At 45.3% G+C, this 14,287-nt stretch overlaps 1 protein-coding gene across 4 annotated transcripts in view; it reads left to right on the forward strand.

Moving 5' to 3' along the window:
* The window catches only part of LOC147692932 (inter-alpha-trypsin inhibitor heavy chain H4-like), a 563,260-nt gene that overhangs the window by 62,402 nt on the left and 486,571 nt on the right, over positions 1-14,287 (forward strand). For all 4 annotated transcript variants that reach the window (XM_086939190.1, XM_086939191.1, XM_086939192.1 and 1 more), the window contains exons 4-5: positions 6,711-6,873; positions 11,125-11,235. In XM_086939190.1, coding sequence (XP_086795316.1) covers positions 6,711-6,873; positions 11,125-11,235 — 274 coding nt within the window. The remainder of the gene's footprint in view (positions 1-6,710; positions 6,874-11,124; positions 11,236-14,287) is intronic.

Consider the following 14,287-nt stretch of genomic DNA (forward strand, 5'->3'; position numbering starts at 1 on the left):
TATGTTTACTTTGAAGGAGTGTAGCAAGCGCAGCCCCCGCTGAAAGCATAACTGTGAAATTAAATATTTCTAATCATTATTGAGTTACCCAATTTCTATATATGTTTTTATCAGTCATTCCGACCCTTTTTCTAAATCTTATTGTTTTGAAAACAAATCTAGTCCATCAAATATACTTACTTTTAAACATTTAGCTCCACATTCAAACTACCCAAAGATAAACCCATAAATCGGGCTACATAAAAAACATAATTTATCATATCTGTAATACTATAAAAGACACTTATCATTTAATAAATTATTATATTGAAAGCAAGCCACACTTATCTGTTTGGAGCAGCAAACAAAAGTGAAGCAAGATGGCAAGAAGAGAGCTTAAAATGGACTGTGGAGGTCTATGCACTCAATGTGGTCATACGTACTCCTTCTTTATTCCTTAAAGTGTTGCCACTCAAAGAGGTGAAGAAAAAGGATTATGCATAACCATAACATCGCAGTATAGAATAGTTTTATATGCAGTGTAATAGACCTTGCTTCTTTTGTTTCCTCACCCACTGGAGGCCTGAATGTGGAGAAACATGCGGAGTTGCCAGAGCAGAGCCTTATTTTAGTGTGACACTGAGAACAAAGCTGTCTTTTTCTCCAACAACTGCTAAGACTTTTGATTGTTTATGGCTCCTGCACTTCACATGTCGGTCGCCTATGAACACTGTGCCGCCTCACGAGGTGTGTCATGGTCACCCCATGAGCCAATTGCTCATTTAACTGATTATAGAACAAGAAAGGAGACAAACCCGTAACACAGGGACCTGATTAGGACAATTGATAAACAACACGTGGTCCCTACAGGGAAAGTGTGGCCCTTGACTTCCACTGCAATAGATTTAACAAACCCTTCTACAAGTAGTTATTCTCCATTTTACATGAATAATGTTTCAAAAATAAAAAAGACAACATTTTAGCAATAACAATAGCAAGACAAGGGGGGGGGGGGGGCGCTAGAGGGCGCACGGCAAGGTGGTCGCACCTGAGTGAGGCTCTGCCCAGCTAAGCCTCTATTCGTGAAACGCCTGTAATCCTTGCCATCTGCGGACCTAGAGGGGCATATATGCTGAGGAAAGTGCCCTGAACAACCTGCGGTACCTGTGAGGCTGACGCTGATTCCCGAGTGAGGCTGACCGAAAGTAACCAGAAGCCTGAGTGGCGCGAAATGGCGGTGCCAGTGGAGCTGTGAGGCTAGCGGCCCGCTGACCCTGCATTGAGACGGTGGCGGCACGTTGGGCGCCTGGGACGCTTTGAGACCCCATCGCTAGACGCTGCTGACAACTGACCTGGGAGGCGGCGACGGGTGATGTGAGCTCCTCTGCCCTAGACGTGACGGCATACTGGGTAGCTCACTCCTGGTGCTTGCAGTGGAGCGGACGATCCTCTCCGGACGGCTGTGTCTGGGGACCGGGTGCCGGTGGCGGTGAGTGGGGTGCAGCGGGTGCTGGGGCTGCGTCCGTGGAGGCAGGGGCGGCCCTGGTGCGCTCTGTGCCCGGGCTCTGCTGCCATGCGCTGGGGCTTGCGGGCTGCTGAGGAGATGCGGCTGCTCGAGCTGGGCCGTGCGTCCTTCCTGTGAGGCCGGAGTTGCTGCTCGAGTTGTTGAAACTGCCCGGCTGGCTTGTGGCTCCTGTCCCCCGGGTGGAGTGTGCACGGGGCTGCATACTAGGCCGGGCACCACCGTGATTGCGGCCTCCTGGGTCCTGGGTCCCTCGGGGCGGCGGGCAGGACCAGGTTCTTGCACCTCATCTACCCTGGACATCTGCTGGCGCTGGTGTAGCCCCCTGGATTTAGAGTTTGGACAGTGCTGCGTTTTGGGGCGAGTGCTCATTTCTATTTGGCCTGTACCGTGGTCTTAGGCCTCAGGTGACTGGGGCTGTATATTTTATAACTCTGGGCCTAGTGGTGTGCCACTGCAGAGGGTGATTTAGGGGCTGTCTACTACGAGGGAGCACCCAGCTGCTTACTTGATTCGCTGTCCTGTTGATTGCCCCCTTCCATCTGCCCTGGAATACAAATAACACGAGAGGGGGGCATCTGGCTGCCCGCGTCTTGGTGGGGACGGTGTGAGTCCCAGGCTGCTGGGCGAAGCACACAGAGCTGGATATTGTGCCCAGAAATGTCTGACCTTGGTGGCCCCGTCTGCAGTATATAGTGAGTACAGTGCATTGTCAATGTGAGGACACTCCTGTGGGCCATGTCATGGGCAGGACGGAAAAAAAGCAAACGCGCCTCCCCGTTTGAGGCACGTAAAACACTAAAACCCACCCAGAAAGCGGCCTCAGACTCGGAGGCTGATGCACCTGGGACAGAGCAGTCCACCCTCGAGACCACGCTCCTTGCCATGCAGCGAAGCCTTCAGTCCATAGAAGGCGCGATGATGGTTGTGAACCATCGTCTAGACCATATGTTCTCCCAGCTCGAAAAACAAAATGCCCGGATGGCAGAGGTGGAACAACGGGTCTCCGCCGCTGAAGATGGCCTTAGTGATGTTGCGGGGAAGGCATTACTTATGTAGAAGGTCCTCTCCCTCATTCAAGCGAAGAATGAGGATTTGGAAGCCCGCTCCTGGCGGAACAATATACGCATTATTGGTCTGCCCGCGTCCACAAATGTGGGGAACATGGAGGCCTTCATTGAACGACTAATCACCGAGATCTTTGGGACCACCCATCTGTCGCCCATGTTTGTCATTGAGCGCGCTCTCCGCTCCCTAGGGCCAAAGCTGATCCCGGGTGCACCCCCGCGCCCGGTAATTGCCAGGGTGCTTAATTATAGGGACCGCAACTCCATCCTGAGAATGGCAAGGGAGAAGGGGACCATTAAACATCAAGGGAACACGCTCAGTTTTTTCCCTGACTTCACTGTAGCTGTGCAGGTGGCTCGTAGAGAGATTGGGGCCGTCAAGAAATTTCTGAAAGCGGAAGGAGTCCCCTATGCAATGCTCTACCCAGCCCGCCTGAGGATAGGGTCTGACAATGCGTCAAAAATTTTCACCACCCCTAAAGCGGCTATGGAACATGCAAAGAAGTTTAAAAAACCGGTGGCGTGAATCTCAAGTAACCTCTGAGACTGAGGATTGGCGTAAATATCATCCCCATCAGCCAGTTCTGGCTAGGACTGTTTTTGTATGCGTAGGGAAGGTGCTGGTTTTATTGAACATTGATCTTTGTCTCAGGCCATAGTATGGAGAGAACGCTTCATGCAGAAGACTCTATATTTCTCTCAAGTAATTTGAGGTCCCCCCTGGGGCTGCAGCCTCTATTGTGTAGACCAAACCTATTGCTGTGCATGCTGTTTGCTTAGCCACCTCCTATATGACAGAAGGATAGTAGTTCTCAATGCCCCAATAGGTGTACCCCATATCTACAAGTTGCTGTGTATGTTGGGTCCGGATGGGCATGTTCAGGGTTAGGATGGCTTTGGCGAGTTGGGGGTGCTGAAGTGGGAGGGGGATGAGGGTTTGGGTGGTTGGGGTGTGTTGTAGGGGGGGAAACCTGAGAGGGAACGTAATATGAGATTGGTACTTTGGTCCTATGCTTGCAATGGTTTAGTTATAATTGGTTGGCCTGGAATGTACGACGTTGCTGTGGAACCCCTGGTTGTTTTATTGAACGCTGATGATTGTGCATAATACTGTTCGTTTTCTCACCTGGAACGTGCGAGGGCTGAACTCCCCAAAAAAGATCAGATCTGTTTTTGCTTACTTAGATCGTATGGGAGTGCAGGTGGCCATGCTGAAGGAGTCCCATCTTACTGTGGAATCAGCTAGAGGTATGGGTTTGCGTTGGGCGGGAACTCGGGTGGCGTCGTCTTATTCCTCTTATTCTAGGGGGTATTGGTGCTCGTTCCCTTCACTGCGCTTCGGGAGGAGACGGATGATCAAGGGAGAGTGGTGCTCCTTCATGGACAATTGAGTGGTGTAAGTGTGTTGGTTGTGAATGTTTACGGCTCGAACACGGACGACCCATCATTCTACTCAGATGAGTGCTATAGGATCTCTGAGTTTCCTCATGCAGAGATAATTTGGGGCGGGGACTTCAATGTGTGCCTGGATCCACGGTTGGATAGAATAGGTAGCGGTGAGCCTCGTCCTAAGCTAGCTTCTGAGGCGTTGCAGGGAATCTGTGATGCAGGGAATCTATACGATGTATGGAGGTGTCGCCATCCTGACAGTAGGGAAAGCAAGTTCAGATCCACAGTGCATGGGTCCTGGTCTATATTGGACTTTTGGCTGCTTTTGGTGACTGCCTGCACGTGGGTGACGGCGGTGAGGCACGAGGCGCGCACGTTGTCGAACCACTCACCGGTAACATTAGATCTGCAGGTTCCCACGTTCGAGCAGCCGCCTTTAACGTGGTGTTTGCAGCCCACGGAACTGGCTGATCCGTTTTTTTAACAGACTGTTATGGAGGCGATCGACAACTATTTTTGTGAGAATGAGGGCACTGTTGACAGTGCGGGGTACTCTGGAAGGCCTTTAAAGTGACCATTAGAGGGGTGTGCATTGAAGCACAGGCGGGAGAGTTGCGGGATATCCGGCGCCGAATTAAAAAGCTGGCATCCGATATCTTTGCCCTCGAGCGGGAATACGAGATCAATCCATCCCGACAACCCTGGCAGATATACGGTCCCTAGTCACTGAACATGACGAAACAGTAGTTCAAGCACTGCTTTACTGCGCCCGTCGTAAGATAGCTCGCTATTATGGGGAGGGAGGGCACCCAAGTAGATCTTTGGCGCAGAAATTGGCTGCGCCTAGGACCCAGGAACACATCGCGGAAATGCTAGATCACGAAGGGGTACCCCATTACTCTACTCCTGAGATTAGCGAAACAATTGTGCAGTTCTATACCCGGTTTTATACCTCGATTGTATATGGGCCTGGGGTAGCTGCCTACTCGGGCTCCTTCATTAGCCTTAAAGCTGCTCCATGGTGGGACCGTAAAAGTGCTATCCTGAATCTGATGAGGGTTCTGTTCTAATTTAGCGACATGTCTGCTTCCAGGTCTCTAGACTCTTTGATGTAAAACCTTTGTTGATACTCAGCTAAATGTATGTATGGGCCACTTTGGACGTCTATTGGTACCAGTCTTGGGTCAGGTGGGAGGGGATGGGGTGTCGTGTTTACTTTTACTCTTCTTTTTTTTGCTTGTTTTGGCGAAGATCACAATGCGATGTCAGATATGTTTGACTGATGTTTATTTACTTGTTGAAAATCAATAAACATAATAATAAAAAAACCAATAGCAAGACAAGGTGCTTCTGCAAAATTGTCTGATTAATTTTGCATTGTGGGTCGAAACGTCGGCAACTTCAAATGTGGACTGTGTTATAATTTGATGGAGTTCGACACTCGCAATAAGTGTGTCGCAGATAGCATCACATTATCCCTTTCGGTCACATGTACACATTACCATTGTGTATAGCATCAGCGCACTTTTTATTCACTGTATCCCCTTCACTGCGCTGTCATTGAACAGGAGCACCTCATCTAGCTATTGATATTGCTGAAATCTTGTCTTTATTAATTTTTTTAATAATATTCCTTTAAAATGGAGAATACATGCCCAAAACATATTAGCAAATATTACCTGTAAGAAGAGTTCTTTAAATCTATTGTCTTGGCAGTCAAGGGCCCCACTTCCCCCATAGAAACCACTCATTTAACAGAGGCCTAGAACATTGAAGTCAACATACTCTTCAGAGCCACACACAGGGTCACCAACACCCAATCTGTGTTGATTTTCAGTAGTTGTGGACAATCTCTCAACTCTTGTGAGATGCTCATGCTTCCTGCCCCACAGCTTGATTGACCCTTCGAAGCGGTCAGTCAAAAAACTCCCTGGTCCCTATCAGAGTCTTCATTTATTAAATATAAATTTACTCACAATCTCCTCCTGCGTTTCTGAATCTGTAATTCCATTAGTCGCCAGTTCTGCTACCTCAGAAAAGTGCAGAACACTTCATGAAGTCAAACAGCTGCTGTATTGAAAACATGGAGCTAGCATCTTCCCAATAACTGGCACCATGGGCATCGGCCGATACACAGATAGTGGCAACACTTGGGGTTACATCATGTCATGTCATTGGAATCCAAGTGAGCATCACAGCACTATAAGCCTTGAAGGCTGAAGCTGTATGACAACTATAGAAAGGCAGGTGTTGACAGTGATGGCTCATGCTAAAATGGAAATGCATACATTATGCTGATGTAAGCTGATTCCTATCAATCAATACAATCGATCCATGTCCAGGTCAGACTTTTTGTAATGCTGAGCATTAGCATCCTTCAATAATGCCTGCCTTCAGGTATATGATGAAGATGCTATATCTCCAGCATTCAGCAGAGTGGAACGCTGAATGGCTGGACTTTTGCTGGGTGCAATCTAAATGAACTCTACTACCACACAGTTCAGTATCACCTAAACCCCGCTGTAAACATTGTCCCAGGAGACAGGTACAGTTGACACCCAACTGCATGATAAGCGCCAGGAGTGTCTGAGAAGGTTTCAGATTGTACCAACCTATACTTTTAACCCAAATATAATCAGTACATACTTTCTCTTTCTTTTGAAGCAAGATATCTTAAAGAGGACAAATGGTTGCATGATGGCACATTAACGATAACAAAATACTAACAGATCTTTTGTCATGCTTTTTTTCAGAGCCACAGGAAGGTTACTGGAAAAGTTCGAGGTTTCAGTGAATGTTGCAGCTCAAAGCAAAGTTACCTTTGAGCTGATTTATGAGGAATTACTCAAGCGAAAGTTGGGCAACTATCAGCTGCTCATCAAGGTCAAACCCAAACAACTAGTCAAACATTTCCAGGTATGATTTACGAAAGGTAACTTTCTCTCTTGTAGATATAGTGAAGCCATGTTTTGGATGAACAGAATTTTGTAATGGTACCTTAGCTGTGAAAGTGTGTACCAAGATATCTCTTACAAAAGTCAACACCAGTTACTGTCACCACACTATCTCATTAAAGTTTGTACATGTTTGCAACGTCTCATTTGCGTTTTTTAGTGTGTACACTTTGTATACACTCTAAATAGAGTGACTGAATATCCGCCAATTGTTGGCTGATGTCCTAGTTCGGACAAACTCCAATTCGGGTCCTTAGTTTTACATGTTTGGCACAAATCAATCAATTTAAGGAAAAATCTAAAAAACGAACGCTACTTCCTTTATTGAAATGTAATTTCTTTATGTCTCAATTCATTTCAAACTTTATACCCCATTCACTCTCAGCTTGCTTGGCATTTTAGAGGCAGGTTTCCAGTTTGAAAAGGCAAGTGCAGGAATAGTGGTGAGGCCACAGTCCCTGATTTCATAGCCGTTCACATGGGGTTGCAAAATGTGACCTGTCTAATATTCAATAGGCAGGTTATTTTGTGACCCCCTCTGTAAAGGGGATATGTGCGGTGCAACATTTTAGCATTGCCAATACATCACAGAGAGCAGATTTAGCTGTGTGCAGCAGAAAGCCAAACATAGGTGTGGGGGTCTTACCTGATGGAGGCTTCGGATTCTGGCAGTAAATGGAGATAAACATGGGTGACAAGATTCGGCTACATGAACGTTATGTCCATGCCAAACAGAAGGTGAGAGCAAGGTCCTAATGCAAATTCCCTACCTCCTGGGGAAACATGGGCATCACTCTTTGAGACATTATACATCTCTGACACCATGGTTGAATCCCCAGCCTCTCTGGCCAGGGCTGGAGTGTCTACCTCACATATAACCATTTAGTCACATATAATTAAAGCAACCTTTGTTTTCACTGAAGAGGGGGAAAGTACCAGGATAGAAAAAGTCTATGGGGACCTTTTTAACAACAATCCCAAGCTCTGGTCTCAGTACTTAGATCTAGCCTGATACTAGGGTCATGGAGGGGAGTGGAAATATTCCCAATACACAAGAAAGGTGGCTCCAATGGATCATGTATGGATCTTGCACGTGGAAGTCACTTGTGCAGCAAGCGAAAAAATGCATGCATATGAATGACTGGAGTGATACATAAATATATGTAGGGAATATTTATACATCATAAGGGCACCCAGCGTACACCATTTAATGATGTACATGTACATAAAAAGATTAATTTTTGTTATTATTTAAAAATGTAGGCAGCAATAAATATGTTAGTTTATTTCATATTGATGATGTGTTGTTGCAATAGTAATTCTCCTTAGTATGGGAGAAACCGCAAGTTCACATGTTTGGTGAACAAGCTTTGCTGACCAGCCAATGGAGTTCAATTTGTAGGATTATGACTGAACTTCTCTTAGAGTCCGAACATGAGTCAGCCTGAGGAATGTCCCTGGTGTTAGCGCATTGTTCCTACACTGTGATTACCAGCTGTAGGAACATGATAGTCCCTCAGTACATAGTGTTAGAAAAGCTCAATTAGGAGTCCCATGCTACGTTTGGGCATCAGGTCTCTAGAAGGTCATAGTCAGACCTCCAGAAAATCTCCAAGAATGAGTGGGGGCATGGCCACAGTACTGAGCTCCCAGTACCAGCCGGGATATCCCTCTGTATCCTGGACAAAGTGAGACAAGCCCTGTTAGGTGTTTTGGGTTCCGCCAGGGGGTAAGCTCAAACAGACCTCTAGTCAGGGTCTTGGAAAACCTGTGCCAATGAGGCCAAGCTGAGGAAGGGGTCACCCTCATAGCCCAGGACAGGAATGGAAAAAACACAGTGAGGCATCCTTTGCTCTTCTGTGGCATCAATCTCAGAAATCCTCAGGCAGAACTTTGGGAAGTCTGCATTGGTATTGGCATAGGCGTGATCCATTTGCCTCCGTTGTTGTTCTTTCCACAGCGTCCTTGGCATCAAGCTAAATCAAGGCCCCCAGTCAGTTCTCCAGAGGCTATTTTGAATGAATGGGACGATGTTAGTTGTCATAGTTTTAAAGCACGATCCAGGGGTAAGTGTATACTAAGGACAAAGTTGGACAATCCTTCTTTGGAGTCTAGTGCTCCTCCAGTAGGTAAAGCTCAGACAAAATTCTAATCAGACTACCAGGAAGCCTGTGGGCATGGTTGAGTGTTTGATGGTGTGACTGCTGGGCTGGGTTCCAGGCTGCAGCAGAGGGTGTCATTGTCACTTATTATGCAGAGCTGGAGTATGTGAGCATGGTGACAAGACATGTGCTCAACTGTAGTGTCAGGAAAGCCCCAGTCAGACCTCCAAGAAGCTTAGATTAGATTAATAGCTGAGGCCGTGTGCACTGGTCTGGGCTTTAGGCATCTACCAATGGTGTCCCTCTGTAGTCAGAGCAGAATTAGACAACGGTGGTGAGGAGTCTACTGCTCTTCTCACACACCAGGCTCAGCCAAGTTCCAGATCAGACTTCCAGCAAGTCCCATGAAAGTAAGGGGGCATGACCACAGGGCAAGGCTTGGTACCAGACACCCACTGGGAGGTGGCTATCCCTTGCCAAAGCAGAGTTAGGCAAGATCATTGAGAAGTCCTATGCTCTTCACAGGTGCTGGGCTCATGCAAGACCAATCAGCCCAGCGTGAAGTCAAAATAACTGGTTGGAAGTATGGTTGCTGGGCATAGATTAAGGCACAAGCCTGGTGTGTCAATCTCTACCCAAGACAAATGTATACAAGTCTACTGAGAAGCCCTGTGCTCCTACAGGGCGTCCAACTTAAACGAGACCCTAGTCTAAGCTATAGAAAGCCCGTGATAATGGCAAGGGCGAATACTCCAGGCATCGACAAAGTAACCCCCTCAGTATCCAATGTCAATATTTTCAAATTCAACAATATTTTTATATTAGGCTTTAGGTTTTGCTAGTGCCAAGTTGCGATGAACTGGGGGGAGAAGACCCTTTGCTGAACCAAGGCATTCACTCAACAGCTACTGAGACACTTAGCTGTGCAAATGTAACTGTTTGCTAAACAGTATTGCTAAGATCAGTGTTTGGGCCTTATATAGAGTGAAATACATATCATTCAGCCCCCCACCAACAGCACCCAAGCTCTGTCATGGGCATGCTTGTAGGCACAGTGTAAAACGTACCGCCAAGGTTGGCAGGGCACGCCGCGCACTGTGCTTGTACGGTCCTTCCGGACTCTATAGTTAAATGCTCAGAATAAAACTTTAAACTGTGGAAGTATAATAAATCAAGTCCAAAAATATCACACAAAAATGCTCAGTATACTTTTTATGTATATCATATATCTTTCGAGCAAATTTTTAAACTTTTTCCAAAGTGACCATGTACTTCTGGTTCAAATGAAAATTATACATTCATTGATGATAACGTGACATTATAATGTAATCTCATACACTTTTCTCTGCATAAAAGTACATAACATAAACAATTTTTTGATGAAGTGCCCGATGCATTTCGGGACGATGATGTCCCTTCCTCAGGGGAAATCTGGCTGAACACAGCTGATCGCCAACTGGTGTTTAGAGGTGACCAATTTCCTGTGCTGTACTGATGTGTATCTCCTGGTCAAAAGACAAATAATCGGGGCCCATAAAAAGCGTGGCGCAATTCGCGCCGAGATCAGCTTAAATAGGGAGTGCGCTTCCACCCCCCTTTATTTCTTGTAGGCACAGTGGCCATGTGGGAATGCTTTTTCTTAAAGGGTCATACACTGAAAAGAAACATGTCTATTTTTTCTTACCCAAATCTTTCATTATTATTAGCTACCAGCAAAAATGCTTCTGGAATGTCTCTTGGTTTCATAACATCTAATTTGGTTGTAAAAACTAATTGGGACATCATTCAGGAGGTGGTCACTTTAAGTTTCATGAGAATGTATTTTCACATTGCCCCATGGGGGTGCATGCACAGCAGCCATGTGGGATAAATTCATTGGGAACGCCAATACGTCTCGGCCCCGGTATCGCAGGTGACATCATTTGTCTTAGCCAATATTTTATGGATTAAAGATTTTTTCATCTATAGAGGCAGATAAGAGAACACATCACTTAAGTGCTTTTAAGGAAATGAATCCCAACATATTAAATTTAAAATGGAAAAATGTATCTGTATGTATAACAATATTTTACATTGCTTTGAAATAAACAATTTTTTTGCATTTTCTTCAGATTGACGTTCACATCTTCGAACCGCAAGGCATCCGCTCCTTGGACACCAGCAGCAACTTCCTAACAAAAGAATTGTCTGAAGCCCTTACAAAGACTGTTAGCGAAACAAAGGTAAGGGGCGTTCTTAATTTCAGATTACTTTTTATATGATAGAATCCATAGTTTCAAATGAATTAAAAAGGCTAGTCATACTAGAGGCACTCCGTCTAGTGTGAAGTCCATGCTTGCTCTTTATTATCTCTATGCCTACATGACAACTGAGATAACTATGGGACCGATTCACAGAAGTAATATAAGACAAAATCCTAAACTTACTACTTTTGGTATTCACAGAAGTTAGGATTTTGCCTTAAGTTTGTCTTAAAACAGACTTAAGACAACATTCTAACTTAAGTCTGTCTTAAGTTTGCCTTAAACAAACTTAAGACAAAATCCTAACTTCTGTGAATACCAAAAGTAGTAAGTTTAGGATTTTGTCTTAAATTAGTTCTGTGAATAGGGCCCTCTGTCTCCATAGTGCATTCCCTTTCCTTGTAAATGGTTTTCTCTTGTCAATTCAGAAATCCTGATTTAGATGAATTAATGGGGCATGTGAGTTACCAGGGGTTTGAACAACAATAGTATGGGGTCTGGGTTGAGAAATGAGATGAACTGGTCAATGTATTGGTAGAATGGCAGGGGAAGGAACCTCAAAGTCAGGTGCACTGGTAGAGGTACTTGTAAGGTTCCAGGGGCCAGAAGATCAGGCAGTGAAAGGGCCTGTTGGTCCGAACTGAAGGTCAGTGGCACAGCTCATTTTGAGGGTTTTGGTGCTCATACTGCAGGAAACTGAAGGGTTGTATTGAGGTCGGTTGGCAGGGATGATTGAGATTACTGCTTAATTGAATAGCAGTGGAGGGGGCTGCCACGAACTATGAGGGTTCTTTGGCACTTCTTTTTGTGCAGGCCTAATAGCACATCAATAGGAGGGCTATCAGACCACTCAGAATGAATCAACACAGTGATGGGATGTTATATTGTGCAGTCTTTCTTATGATGTACATTTGCATGTGACTCTCTGTTCAGATCTGGACTTTGAGGGAGATTTATCATTTTGCCAGACTATTGTTTTTCTCCAAAAAACTATACATAAGATCCATAATTAGAGGAGCTCTTGGTCAATGGGCTTTATCCACTGATCTGTTAAATTGCCACTCGCATTTTGCTTCCACCTCCCACAGCTTACAAAATGGGGCATTGGGTGAGTCTGCTATACCCACCGGCTCCCTTCCCTTTAAGTGACAGAAAAAGTATGCGCACATTGCCCACATCCACCTAAGAACCGTTGCTTTATTTTCAGCAACAATTCCTTATTTGCAACACGCAAATTGTGATTCAAGTAATTCAGCATAAAAAAAGTCCATCTGAGGTATGTGTATAAAATCCATTGATCACTCCAAACCCCTAAAAATATGTTTTTAAACAAGAAACCAAAGTAAATCAACGAAAATTAATGTTAAACTTTATATATACAAGGAACCAAACCATTAGCTTAAAAAATAAAAAAATGAAGCCTTGATCAAAAAATATTCTTTCCAGTAGCCCACAGTACTTGTAACAAAAACATATATTCCAGTCCCAGAAAAAATACAGAATACTCAAATTCAGAAATACTATACCATAGGGCCATCCCCAGAAACTGAATACAGGAGCGTGCAGTATTCATATTAACAGAAACACAAGCTCCTCTGGGATTCCTTTCACATCAGAGTATACAGTTTGAAGGTGTGAGAAATTGGGATGTTGGTTGACTGGGTTGTAAGCCTTGATCAAGCAGCCTTAAAGGGTGAACCACAAAAAGTCTCTTAATTAACCTGTGCGAATCCCTGGGTAGCATGACACGAAAAGGAGTCAGGCTTAACTTAGAGACAATGTGCAAAGTATTTATACTGCAGACAAACAGGAACAAAGTGAAAACAGAACACAAGAAAAATACCACACCAATTTGGAGACGTAGAGTACATTTTAATACATTGTTTGACATCACAATGACAAAAATCTAATCAATAGAACTGGAGTTATGAATTATTAAAGCTTTTAGTAAACAACTAGGACCTACAAGATCAAAGTGTCAACCGTGGACATCTAGTCATGTGAGACCGGGAAAAATTTGGCCAACCGCAATGAAGCATGGGTCACATGCAAGAACTGGGTTGGGCTGAGTCAGCTCTTTCCTTCGGACTCAGAAGAAATTTTGAGCAAAACATTATGGGAAGGTAAAGTTCAGTGCGGCAAGGCAGTAGGTGGTGTTTGAGGAGGGAGCGTCTTCGTCGGGAAGCCTTGGGTTGAAGGCTGAGGTGAAGTTTTCCATGTCCCGATGTCGTCATTTTTTTGGATGTTGAAAATCTCTAGCGGGACTTGGTAGGGAACAGTAGTTGAAGACAGTTCCACAAGGTCTGATAGCCTTTTGGCAAAGGACCCCTGAAAGGACTTGCTGCTGCAGAGAAGAATGTAGCGGGAGCAGCTGCAAAGTCAGACCGATCGGTGATGGACCTTGAGTGGATAGACAAGCAGGTTGGTACCTGTCTCCTCTTGGTTATCAAATAGTCTTTAACCAAAATTTTCCAAGTCCCAAGGTTTGGATTTTGGCTATCTGGGCAGATTTAGCACCCCATCCCAGGAATGTTGGGACACCACTGAGGTGTTAAGGACTCCCTCAGGCTGGGTCCAGTTGTGGGTTGAAGATTCTGGGAGCCTTTTGTATCCCCGTTGCACTGAACAGGAGGCTAGCAAACTAGCACTTGGAGTCACTCGGGTAATCCTGGGTGCAGGTGATGTTGCAATGCTCAGTTAGTAAGGCTGGCTTTTGAGGGTTCAGTGCAGGCTCCAGGCACCAAAGTAGCCCTTTCAGGTCCAGCAATGCAGATTGCATAGCAGGTCACAGCAGTAGGCAGTCCTCTGAGAGTCCTTTTGGCAGGTCTAGAAGTAAAATAAATGTGGGTCTGAGGGTCCTATGTTTAAATCCTGTGACCTTCCTCTGGGAGATAGGAGAAGCTAATAGAAAGGTTATTTGAAGTCCATGAATTTCCTGAATACTGTGCCCTGCCTGGCTGCAGTGACAATGTGGAGGTGATAGGTCCTTTGTTTGAAGGCAAAGCACTGCTTATTCAGTTGAAAGCCCACC

Source organism: Lissotriton vulgaris, chromosome 9 (assembly GCF_964263255.1).
Source record: "Lissotriton vulgaris chromosome 9, aLisVul1.2, whole genome shotgun sequence".
Lineage (NCBI taxonomy): Eukaryota > Metazoa > Chordata > Amphibia > Caudata > Salamandridae > Lissotriton > Lissotriton vulgaris.